The sequence below is a fragment of the Anthonomus grandis genome, chromosome 22, assembly GCF_022605725.1.
Source record: "Anthonomus grandis grandis chromosome 22, icAntGran1.3, whole genome shotgun sequence".
NCBI lineage: Eukaryota > Metazoa > Arthropoda > Insecta > Coleoptera > Curculionidae > Anthonomus > Anthonomus grandis.
The window spans coordinates 28,649,755-28,661,902 of NC_065567.1; the positions used below are offsets into that span (position 1 = coordinate 28,649,755).

Sequence of the window (12,148 nt, forward strand, 5' to 3'; positions counted from 1 at the left end):
ATTTTTGTGAATAAAAAATAATATAATACATTTAAAAAATAACAAGTGTAATTTAAATATTTGTTTAAATACATACTTAAATTACATACACAAAAATAAACTAAAATATCTTCTATATTTACACTTATATTTGGCAAGTCAGAGCAAAATTAAGACGGTGCAGAATTTTTTATACAAGAGTAGACAATTCGTGAGGACTGTTCGTCGTGGCAACACTACTAATATCAATACCATTTCCCGGCATTCCAGGGCTAACGCTCCCACTAGCTTCCCTGGGATGTTTACTAATATTCAAATTCTCCCCTATAGGGGGTGTAGTTGTCGAGGGACGTATTATATATGGTCCATTACTATGTATGCTGGCCAACGGATGGCCAAAACTGTGGTTAAGCGTACTAATGTGGCTCTGGCTCAAATTATTCTGCAACGGTTGCGAAACGATGCTATGGAACGAGTTGTGGTGTAGCTGAGTTGTATCGTGTTGCAACGCCATCTCTTTGACAGCGTTCGTTTTTTCTCTTTGCCAAATGAAAACGTTGTGCACCATAGCACAGCCACAGAAGATGATACCTAGACCGATGAATACGCTAGTTACTATAGCTGGGGTCGAGTGGAATTGAATGAAGGTGTAAAGAATAATACCTGTAATAGAAAATAAATTTGAATTGATCGAAACAGTTTTACCAGTCTCAGTATCATATTGTTTAATTTGCAAATGGATCAAATAGGAAATAACGGCATAAGTAAAACAGGAACTGCTGTTACTAAAAAATTAACGAAAAAGAGTTTGGTAACATGTTAAGAACAAGGCTAGGATAATGTATTAGAAAAAGGTGATGTAATTCCGACGAAGTCTACAAGATAATAATTGAAGTACTTGACAAAAGTAGAAATATAAAGATGCATAAAATAAAAGAACAAACTAAACACAAACCCTAGATAACATTAAGTATTAAGCATAGAGGAAACGTGAAAGAGAAACTTATTACAAGCAAAAACGAACGAAGTACGTTGTGGGTTGTAAAAAAAGTATATATTTACCTGTAAGAAATACTGGTATAGAAATGAAGAACCCTCCTACAGCGCATACTCTGCTAACAGAAGACTTCTGAAGATACTCATTGGTCCTGCAAAAAAAAACTCATTACTCCAAAAATATCTTTACAGTCTCACTCCCTCTTATTACCTGTCCCTTCCACCATGTGGACTTTTAACTAATTTAACAGCAAACAGAAACTGTATAGCGCAAACCAACAGGCAGCACAAATTCAGGGATAACGTCAAGGCACACAAAGCGAGCGTGACTTCATAAACAACCACATACTCCTCAGCAGTGATGACTGTCAGATGCTCAGTCCTCAACAGGTCTCTAATATCATTGGCAGTAACCGGGGATATTTTCAACAAAAAAATCAGAGACAACAGAGCCAAGAGCAGACTAACCAAACACAACAGTCCCAAGCTAACCAGCATCTCTTTCACCCCGACTTCCTTCGTTTTCGATATAAACTTGTTCACGGCACTTTGGTTTCCCGGTCTGGATATGTTCAGGCCTCCGTTGAGCAGTTTTATTTCGGGCTGTAGCATCGCCGTGTTGCTGTAGATCGAGTGTTTGGAGTTGTCCAGGTTGGTGTTGTGGAGGTGCGACGCGTTTAGGGGGTACTGCTGCATGGACAGCCTGGAACTGTTGGCGTTTGGAGATCTGTACCTTTGAGGCTGTTGCTCCCTCAGTTCCATTATTATGGAGCTATCTGGACGGGAGCCTCGGCTTGCGACACCTTAGAGAAAACAAAATTGAGGACATAAATAATGTTTAATTTCAAGGTTTTCAAGATTGTTTAAGGAAAGGTTAAACAATTTATTTTATTCCAATAACATTAAATTGTATTAATTTTTTTTTAAATTTTAGTTAGTCTTGCAACCTCAATGAAAAATTAGTTGAAATATGTTACTGCTCAAGAATTCTTAGAATGAAACAAATACTGGTATAAAACTTGCATATTGAAAACTGTATATACTATATATGTTTGGAATCTCGCCTTAAATAGTATTCTGTTCTGGGGTGTTAAAACTCAAAAATATGCTAAGTATTCAATTATAATGATAGGTATCTTTAAGGTCCCTTTTTAAGCAGTTTAAACTCTTAAATGTACTGTAATTATATATACTGGAATGTCTTATGTTCATATATAAAAACAAAGAATAGTTTACATTTGCAAACTCAAAATTTAATTTTATGTCCTAGGCATCAATTCAGCTTCATTCAAAAAAACTTAAATGCAGCTATAAAAATTTAAATATCAGAAAATTCAAAAAATGTAATAATGGCTCTGTTGATAAAAAAGGCATATTACTCTGTAAAAGAATTCGTGGCGGATACATTAAATACGGAAACTTTTACTGTCTTTACTATTCCTAAATTTTTGTAACATAATTACTGCAGTCCTATTATTCTAACAGTCCTCCTTATTTCTTTTATTCTTACTTTTAGGATTTTATATTATGTTCTTTAATGAGAAAATTTCATACAGCTTATATAAGCTTCTATATCTTTTTTTTAATTGTAGTAAAACTGTTGTGAAAATACATAAATAAGTGAAATTAAAAATAGGGACCAAACAACTGATGCATATATACTCTTTGGTGGTTAAGTGTGAATAGCTACTGTAGCTAGACTTCGCCACCATAATTATTAATCTTACTCTTCTGTTTATACTTTATTATATTTTGCGGTATTATAATAAAAGACTATTATTATTATTATTATTATTAAATTGAGAGAATTAGATTAAAGATTACCTCCATTTGAAATATGCTTCAACATTTTGCTTTTTACGTCTGTCTCTCATTTGTCCGTTATACCGTTGAAAAATCAATTTAAATGAGTGATGGTGATCGCTCGTGTATATCAACCACATGTTCTATCCTCATTGTTGATTTGATTGTGTTGGTGGAATTCGCTTCTGGCCGGTTTTTATTGGCATCCTTCTCAATTTCCTTCACTATAGGCTAAAAAAAAATCAACATTGACTAAATATAGATGTTAAAATATTTTACGCAAGGTAATCAACTTTTAGCCATATAGAATTATTCAATATGAATCAATTTATAGTCAATTATCATAATGAATGAGAACCGCGGGCATAACGTAAATGTCCATACGATTTTATGTAATGAATTTTAGAGGATATTATGTTTGGCCTCTCTGGTGAAAAAAGATTATATTGAGTAAATAAACAGGTCTGAATATGGGTTAAAAATGTTTATTTATTCGGGGTTTTCGTGTTAAAAACATGTGAGAAATTAAATTCATTAACGATTACAGGCATATCCTGCTTTGAATTTTTAAAAGATTGACAATGTAACTAAAAATAAAAGTTAATTCTGATCTGCTATAGCACATTGCCTGGCAGATGTTCTATATGGGCATAGGGTGAACTTTCACAGGTGCATGCAGGTGTTCATATTAAGGGTGTATTACAGGTTTTACTATTGTGGGTACATTATATACTCACAACATATATGGGGTAGAGGAGTTCATGTAAATAATTCATTTATTTACAAGAAGCTTTACTATAACATTTTACACTGAGCAGGGAAAGTTAAGTAATACATTATTTATCAAATTAATTAATTAAAGCGATAGCAGTCTTTATTCCTTTCTCCTTTATTTAATTATATACTAATTGAAGAACATGGTTTTTGCTCACCTTAGTGTAGATAACACTAAGCGAATTATTTATTTTATTACATATAGGTTGTATGTACATAGATATAAATGATATTTAAATAAAGAATTTGTAAAGCCACTTTTGATAACAATTCATATAAGTAAACAATTTAGTTGATGAAGCTTAATAAAAACAACTATTTTAATTTCTGTTGTGGCAGCTCAATAACCATTTAAAGAAGATATATTAACCAAAGGATTAATTATTAATGGCGAATGTGCCTCCTAAATTCAATAATTAAAATCTTTCTATAGATCATACCTGCACCAGCACTAAAGTACCTACATAACCGACAGTTTGTTTTTATTTTGCACCATCCAGTTTGAACTTTAAGAAGAAAAAATTCAACTGACGTGGTAAGCCGAATTAACACACACACAAACAAACCAGAAAACTACCCGTTAAATTAGGCACTCACGATCGAAGAAACTGCACAAATGCTACAAAAAACCGTCTTTAAAAAAACTAGTAGTATACGGTAAAAGGCCATATCAGATTGTAGTATAGTATTGAATGTCACCTACCCACCCGTTCATGTTCGTTCTCTTCAGAAGAACTAAAAATGAATTCACATCATTTTTATGGCGGCAGTTCACCGTTGCTCGTGCGGTGCGCAGAAACGTTCAATCTTCGGTTCGTTTTACCGGTCAACGGGTTAGTCTAGGTATAGAGTAGAAAGGTACCTGTTTTTCGACGATTTCAAGAATGCACCATGAGGGAAGGACGACGAGAAGAATAGATAAGATAGGTAGATCTCATTATCTTCCTTCTCGGTTCGATTCTTGTGCTTTAATCGCTTGCCTTTGCCGCACCCACAAAATTGGGCAAGAATTTATTGGTGGGCGGTTATTAGTTTTAATAGATAACATTTTTTTTTAAATAGGGAGTACCCTTATCGTAGTCACGCACTCCCAATCTTTCAGGAAAGACAAAAAAAAACAACAATTTTTTTTTCATACATATATTACAGTTTTTTCCACCAGCTAACAAAAGGTATTTAGGCACCAACCAACACTGTCGCAGATAAAAAAGTTATGAACTAGAAAACCACCAAAACTGTATGCAATTTTAAATAATAAGATTTATATGATTGAACTGACCCGTAACGAACCGCCGTCGAAAATTTCAATATTCGTTAAGTCAGAACATAAATCTGACGATTGGTCGCGAGTCAGCTACCGTGAACGCTAAAAACTGCTTACTAATAACTTTAAAAATATGTTTCAGACATATTTACATCGTTATCATATTATTCAAAATGCCTATAACCGTAGTAAACAAGATAAACTCAAACCCCTATAGCGACTAATAATAAACTTTTTTTTATTGGTTGAACGAAACTTGGTCTCGTTACTCAACAAACACTGGTGGGAGAACTTATACAAAAAAAACAACAAGTTGCTAACGTCTTAAATAGGAGAAATGAGACCAAGTGATCGTCAAATCTCAAAAGCATACATGATGCAAAAATAACTCGTTAAAAATAAGGTTAACTCATGGAAAGTTGGCCAAGGGCCAACAGCTTCTCCACAGCCGCATTTATGTCTCCGAAAGTGGAGATGAGGGCTTGTAGATTCGCTTCGCGATTCAAGAAGCCCATTGCGGTGAGCTGTTCCAGTTGCTGCTGGTATCTTTGCTCTGGGGGCAAAGATTGATCAGTCCTGCTGCTCATCCCAGCCACCATCCTGGCCATAAACTAAAAAAAAAAATTAATAGTTAATAATATTCTAAGTAAAGAAAGATTTGTTCAAAAAGGGGTACCATAAGGAACAGTATTTAACCTAATTTTGTTTTTCACTTATTTAAAAACAAAATCGAGTACTTTCTGTAACTCTCTTCTTAAAATTGAAATTAACAATGGCACAATAAACACATGTCAAAGGCATGGCATTGTTTATGATAAAAATTAGAATCAGACAAAGCAATATGCTGTAAAGAGTTTAAATAGGGTAAAAAATTGGTTGGATAGGAATGAATAATTATGCCTAAAAGTAAAGAAAAACAAATTACATCTCATTTTCTCTTACAGAGGTAAATAGGCCAAAATTTTCACATTTTTTTAAATGACAATGATAATCAAATAAAGAAAACCTCTGAAGGAAAATATAGACGTCTATATGTTGATCCTAACCTAAAAATGGCATATTCACATCGAATATTTGGCCAAAAAAATTCTATATTAAAAGAACATTTATAAATTTAAATGAATTTATATCAACCACTGACAGAATCCATTTTACACTATGAAATTTTAGTCTAGGGAGTTTTTTGTCAAACAGTACACAAAAAACCAATTCTTCCCTATTAACCATCTATTCACTGAAGAAACAAGCAATATAACAGCACACATTCTCATGACTTTTGTAGGATAGAAAATAATTTAATTAAAAAACCTTTTTTATAAATATGTTGATACTAATTTTCATACATTTTCGTCCTTTTCTAATGACTATTAAAATTATCAGATATTAAGTTGATATACAACTACTGAAAAAAAAAAATACCCTGGTAGATGGAGAAAGTGGAGCATGTTTTTCTGTGGTGTTTTTTGAATTTTAGGCTAAATATTGCAGATTTAGATTATTAAAATTAATGATGCTCAATAACGCACACAGGTGTATGTTTCATATTTAGATGTGAGTTAATAAACTAATTACTTTAAAATACATTCAAAAAAGTAGTCCATTTTACTATTAAAGTGACTTCTTAATACACATTTATAGATTGAAGGTATGCAAAGTCAATGGTCTCATATTAGGTTTATTTTTAAGAAACTATTACACGTGTTTCACTCTAAGGCATCATCAGATAGGTAAAACTATTCATTTAACACTACAAAAATTAAGTTAAAATAAAAGACAACAATAAATAAATAAAATATTGCTGACATTCACATTATATCCGGTTTCAAAGCTAAATAAAAGATAGTTTTACTGATCTGATGATGCTTTAGGGCGAAATATGTGTAATAATTCCTTTTAAAAAATAAACATAATCTGAGACCGTTGACTTTGTGTCCCTCTGATCTCTGAATATTTTAAATACATGTTATGCAATAATTTAGTAAATTGATAAACCTGGTATCATTATTTGGTAATACTATCGTAGCTCAACAGCTGAAAATACTCAATTTCCCAGTTTTCAAAGGTTTTTTTAAAAGAACTAACAGAGAGTACTTACTTCAGAGAACGGATCTCCAGCAGATCCGGCTGCCCCAGCAAGGGGTGCAGAAGCAGGACCCGTTGCACCTTCAGGGGCTGCAGATGCAGTAGTATTTGCCGCTGGAGAGGTAGTGGTGGCATTAGCAGCAGCTCCAGTAGTGGGCGTCGCGTTAGATGGTACTGCAAATGTGTTGATAAACGACGGCGCTGTCTGTCTTAAGGTTTCCATTCCTACACCAAAAAAAAATAACGCATTAATCCTCTGCTTTAAACAGCAAAATCACCAAAAATGTCATCTGCTAACCTCGTTGAATCTGCATGATGGCATTAAGAGCCTGTGGATTGCCCATAAGGTTTTGAATCTCTGGGTTCTGCAGTTGCTGTAATAGTTGGGGCATCATGCCTCTCATCTGCTCCTGGAGCTGTGGGTTGCCTACGAAAAAGGGACTTTCAGATAGAAGATTGCTGGCCATTTGTGGGTCAGCTGCAAGTGCCTCCAAAACTGATCTAGTATAAGGGGCGTCGAACATACTTTGAACGTAGGATGGGTTCTCAGCCATCTGCTGTAACAAACTTGCCATCGGGGGATTGTTGATTACATTTGGCCCTGGGCTAGTCGCTGGCGGTGCGCTTCCACCTGCTCCCCTACTCCACGGGTTTGGTAGTGGATCTCTGTTTTCTGAGCCTTAAAATGAAATTACCCTTTTAGAGCATGTCAACATTAATCCCAGACATATCTTACCCTGCTGTGGATTGTTTACTTGTGTGTTATCCATCAATCCAGAAAATGGATTCTGCAGAAACTGTTCTGAGGCAGCTGATAACATGGGCTCTTGAATATCCCTGTACATCCTATGCAAGGCATTGTATCCTCCAGGAATGCTTTCTAAGTTGCTCATAGCCCTATCATGGCTTCTCATCAGCTCTTGCAACATTGAAGGATTTCTTGCCAACTCCATGGTCTGCCTAAGCAATTCTGGATTGTTTAACATGTGGCTGATTTCTGGGTTTCTTTCCATCAAGTCTTGCATTTGTGGATTCCTGTTTAGCAGGGTCCTCATGTTATCTGGATCGTTCATTAACCTTTGTACAAAAGGATTGTCCAATAGGTTCCTCAGCATATCTGGGTTGGTCAACAGTTCACTTTGCATTCTGTTTTGGATCTCAGTGAAACTAGATGCACCCAAACCTAGTCCCTCCAATCCTACTAAACCACCCAAGCTTCCCAAATTAAATGGTGTGGCTCCAATATCAGCTACAGGAAAGGGAATATAAATATAAAATATGTTATGATTAGAAAAGCAAACCTGGCGGTCGTTGTGCAGCCTCTGGGTTCTGTGGTGCTGCTCGGATAACTAAGTGAATAGTTAAGCCATCCTTTATGTTGTGAGTCTGCAGATTATCTGCATCTTTCATTATTTTACCCGCAAAGATGAGGCACAACTGTTCAGGCTCAGCATTAAATTTGGGGGCGATCAGGTCTTTAAACTACAAGATTCAATTTATATGCATGAACATTTTGAGCAAGAAAAATAAGAGTTTTCACAATATGCAGCTAAAAAGTTTTTTTTTTTTTTTAAATTTAATTTATTTCCAACACACATTTTACATAGCATATAAATGTATTATTTTGTTAGAGAGCAATCAAATTCACTGACCTAAAATAACCCTCTGTAATTTAACCTTAAATTGATCTTAATTAATTAGTGTATCTGATGCTATTTGTATATAAACAAAACTGATTGCATTTTTTTCTTTGCTGCAGATTCAAATCTCTCAAGAATGCTTTTAAGGTAAGACACCAAGTAGGGATAAGCATTATTCTTTTTACTAAACAAGTACCACAAAAATCTTTTTAATAAGCTCTATCTTAACACTTGCCTGTGGTGCCCATATGACAGAAGCATTGGGTTTCACCAAGGATTTATACAAACTGACTGTACTATTTAAAATGCTTTATGTTCCTAATTGTAAGTCCCTTTATTGTTACTGCATTGCAATGTTTATTAAACTTTCAGTTTGACTAAAAGTTCACACTGAGACCTTTACTCTAAATTTTGTATTTATTTAAAAAAAACAATACCATAACAATAAATGACATTTCAAAATAGGCTTCTAATCTTACATTGAAATTCAACTATGTGAAAAAGATAACATTGTCAGTAGGCTTTTAATTATTATGTGAATGACCTTAAATGCAAAGTAAAATGAAACAAGGAATTTATTTTAACAAATTGCTCACTGATTAAGAAATTTTTAGTCTATAACATTAGATTTGTGCATCAAAATAAAACAGATAATGTTCTCAAGTATGTTTTTTATATAGACCCTTTAAAAGTGATTATTTTCAGCAGGACCACTTACACTCTTCTTTATTTATATATTTATCAACAGTCCATTTACATTGTAATCATTAAATTATTGCTGTGAAATGGTATTACAAAACTGTCTGATATTTCAGAAAGGAATTCTATGTTTAAAAAGTGGCAACAACCAAGGACAGTCTATAGAAGCATTTATTATTTTGTGTAAAAAACATAAATATAGTACTATTCTATCCCTCACCTGGCAATAATTATAATCATGCCTATGATATTCACTTCTAAATGCAGCAATTCTGGACAATTTATTTTGGACTTTTACAGCTGCTTTATGAGCTGAAGATAGGAACCAAAAAACTGACCAATACTCCAAGATTGGTTGAACCAGGAAGTACAAAAGCATTTTCAAAGTAAACATAGACAAGCTATCAATTGATCTCTGAGTGAAACCAAGCACCTTCATTCCCCTATTTTTTACATGATAATTTTGAATCCATCCAGATCCATATCCAAGTCTAAAACTTCTGTTTTAGAGCCAATTGAAAGATAATTTATTGAGTAAATTGAATTTATAGGTTTTTTCTGCCTTGAAAAAGTAATGTGTAATAAGTTCCTGTTAAAATCTTAGCAATTAAAAAATTATTGAAGATCCTCTAGTAGGAGAGCAGCATCATCGAAAGACTCAATACTTCTAAAAAGTATGACATCATTTATAAACATCAGGACACTGGAATTTCTTACAATTTTTTGCCAAATTTGGAAAATTTTAGAGTTTTTAAGAGATCCAATTTTTCCAATTTCTATACACATTTTATTGAGAATAGAAAATTATGAAAACCCGCCAAGGAGTTGCTTCAAGCTTTGCAGTGAGCCTTCATAGGTACAGAGCAAAGCTCATGATCAGGAATACCTGGCATCCGAGCAGGAATCAGACTATTTTAGACCCTCTTTGGCCTACTTAATTTTCAACAAAATAATTTATTTTTTATGACAGTATTTCTATCTTTAGTCGTCTCGCCTTCTTAATTATATTAAAAACACAACTTTGCCTAGAATCTTCAAAAGGCAGTTAAAGAGATTGCTCGCTTGTAAGACCTATTACTCTGTTAAAGAATTTTTTAATTTGATGATATTTTGCACAATTTCTTTGCATATAAGTTTTCTAGTTAGTATCGGTAAGTTGCTGTCGTAACGATGTCATAGCTGTTAATAAACATATTAAATAAACAAATAATAAAGCCTAAGTATTAAAAAACTTTTCAATACTCAAACTGTTACTGGGCGAGTACCTAACTACCAAAAAAGACAATAGCAAACAAACAAATCGCTTTAAAAAAAATCAAACAAGCAAACTAACTTACCTCTTTAACATTTAAATCGTCGTTAATCTGGAATGATTCTTTTTCTTTGGGGGTCTTAACGTGAACCTTGATGAGCTTCTTCGGTTCAGGTTGTGGAAGTGCAGAAGCCCCAGCGGGAGCTTCTTGTGCTTGTGGTGATTGGGGCTGGGGCTGTAAGGGTGACCCTACACCGGCTGTGGGGGCGGCGGCGTCCGCCGTCTCGGCCCCAGCATTGCTGTTCTGGTTTTCTTCTGATGTGTTTGTCTCGGGTTCTTTATCGACCGGGACATCGTCAGCCATTTTTTTCTGAAAGGACTACCCAGGTTATTCTCGCTACAGTCCTGTATGAGCGTCGGCTACTCTATTTATTGCCTATCGGATAAAACTCGCAAATTTCTGCTTGTCATTAATTGAATGATTAATAAAGGACTTACTTATAAAAGTTGCTAGGACACGTACTTAATACCCATTTGGGAGGAAAACGCAATTCTTTACAAATTAATCAAATCATCCCGCTGTCACTTGTCAATAGCGTCATACGGGCTAAATCATAAAATGGCGGCCACAATTAAACCACAAGGTCACGGAATATCGTGAAAAGCAACGGAAATATTCTTATTTCCTATTATACTGCATGTAAAGGAAAATATTTTAATTTGGCTTAAAAAAAATCAATAAGAATCCATTTTGAACGACTGCCCCAGTCAAGGCAGTGACCTTGAGTCACGTTTATCGAAATCTAAAGATGGTGGTCAAAAGCACCCAACGGCGCAAACGCCTAGCAACAGACAAAATGGAGCGCTAACCTTTAAAATATGTTTAAATATATTTCAAACTCAATAAATGCGTTAAATAGAATCAGAAAAACGTTTATATTAAAGTGAAAAACGTTTTGAATATCCCATAAAGACGATAAGCATAAATTTTAGGCTGACGACCGCACAAGCGGCAGGGCTTCATGCCGCTTATGCCGGGATGCTCCTAAATATTGGAATACACCTAAATATTTTTGTGCAAACGCTTGTACAGGTAAATGGGACTATTTAATGTTAAACTTACCATCTTTTGGTATTTAATTCACACTTTTTACCACAAAATTATTAAAATCAAGATCAGCGGACGCTCAAGACGCGCGACTAGTGCGACTACTAATTACTAATTAGCGCACTTGCCAATTTGTAACCGCCGCAACAATTTTGGCGGGTAATTTAAATGGGTATAACTTACGGGCTAGTTTCCTTGGGAATGTATTTAACTAGAAAAGCTTATTGCATTTATATGTATAAAAGGAGTAATTTAATACATGCTGACAAGAATAAATACGCATTTTTTTGCATATATTCCTTTAAAAGAGGCAAAATATTTTCGAGCAATTTGGCAACACGGTGCCATTTGCCGCTTTTTTACTTCTCCGTGTTTTGTTTGGATTAAAACCAGCCTTCTTGATGAATGTGTCAAGGGGCAAAAATATGTTATAAAAGTGGGGGTAAATGTTGTATAATAGTTTAAAATTTTCTAAAGCTACAATTATAAATAATAAGACAATTTGAATAAATTAGACATATCATTATAATTATAATTAGATATCTGCTGCC

At 34.2% G+C, this 12,148-nt stretch overlaps 2 protein-coding genes across 6 annotated transcripts; both read right to left on the minus strand.

Annotated features, from left to right (window-relative positions):
* Position 1: 1 nt before the first annotated feature.
* Positions 2 to 4,297, minus strand: LOC126748518 (uncharacterized). The gene is made up of 5 exons (XM_050457802.1): positions 3,993 to 4,297; positions 2,800 to 3,009; positions 1,187 to 1,778; positions 1,042 to 1,127; positions 2 to 642 (listed from the first exon to the last, which is right to left on the minus strand). Exons 2-5 carry the CDS (start codon positions 2,822 to 2,824, stop codon positions 170 to 172), a joined length of 1,176 nt encoding a protein of 391 aa, XP_050313759.1. The 5' UTR covers positions 2,825 to 3,009; positions 3,993 to 4,297; the 3' UTR covers positions 2 to 169.
* Positions 4,298 to 5,037: 740 nt separating this feature from the next.
* Positions 5,038 to 11,715, minus strand: LOC126748516 (ubiquilin-1). Of its 5 annotated transcripts, none has more exons than XM_050457795.1 (7): positions 11,613 to 11,715; positions 10,575 to 10,859; positions 8,200 to 8,380; positions 7,635 to 8,147; positions 7,197 to 7,577; positions 6,912 to 7,123; positions 5,038 to 5,427 (listed from the first exon to the last, which is right to left on the minus strand). In XM_050457795.1, the coding sequence occupies exons 1-7, from the start codon at positions 11,613 to 11,615 to the stop codon at positions 5,221 to 5,223; spliced, it is 1,782 nt and encodes a 593-aa protein (XP_050313752.1). In that variant the 5' UTR covers positions 11,616 to 11,715; the 3' UTR covers positions 5,038 to 5,220. The 5 variants fall into 5 exon arrangements, with proteins under 5 accessions (XP_050313752.1, XP_050313754.1, XP_050313755.1 ...); XM_050457797.1 differs by lacking the exon at positions 11,613 to 11,715 and adding an exon at positions 10,988 to 11,144 and having other exon boundaries at positions 10,575 to 10,925; XM_050457798.1 differs by lacking the exon at positions 11,613 to 11,715 and adding an exon at positions 10,988 to 11,111.
* Positions 11,716 to 12,148: the final 433 nt, after the last annotated feature.

Coding starts and splice junctions, on each gene's coding strand:
- LOC126748518 (XM_050457802.1), bottom strand. CDS start 2,824: ATGTTGAAGCATATTTCAAATGGAG. Junction 1,779..2,799: donor GAAGCATATTTCAAATGGAG/GTAATCTTTAAT, acceptor GTTTTCTCTAAG/GTGTCGCAAGCCGAGGCTCC. Junction 643..1,041: donor TATACCAGTATTTCTTACAG/GTAAATATATAC, acceptor TTTCTATTACAG/GTATTATTCTTTACACCTTC.
- LOC126748516 (XM_050457795.1), bottom strand. Junction 8,381..10,574: donor ACGATTTAAATGTTAAAGAG/GTAAGTTAGTTT, acceptor TGAATCTTGTAG/TTTAAAGACCTGATCGCCCC. Junction 7,578..7,634: donor AGTAAACAATCCACAGCAGG/GTAAGATATGTC, acceptor TTTCATTTTAAG/GCTCAGAAAACAGAGATCCA.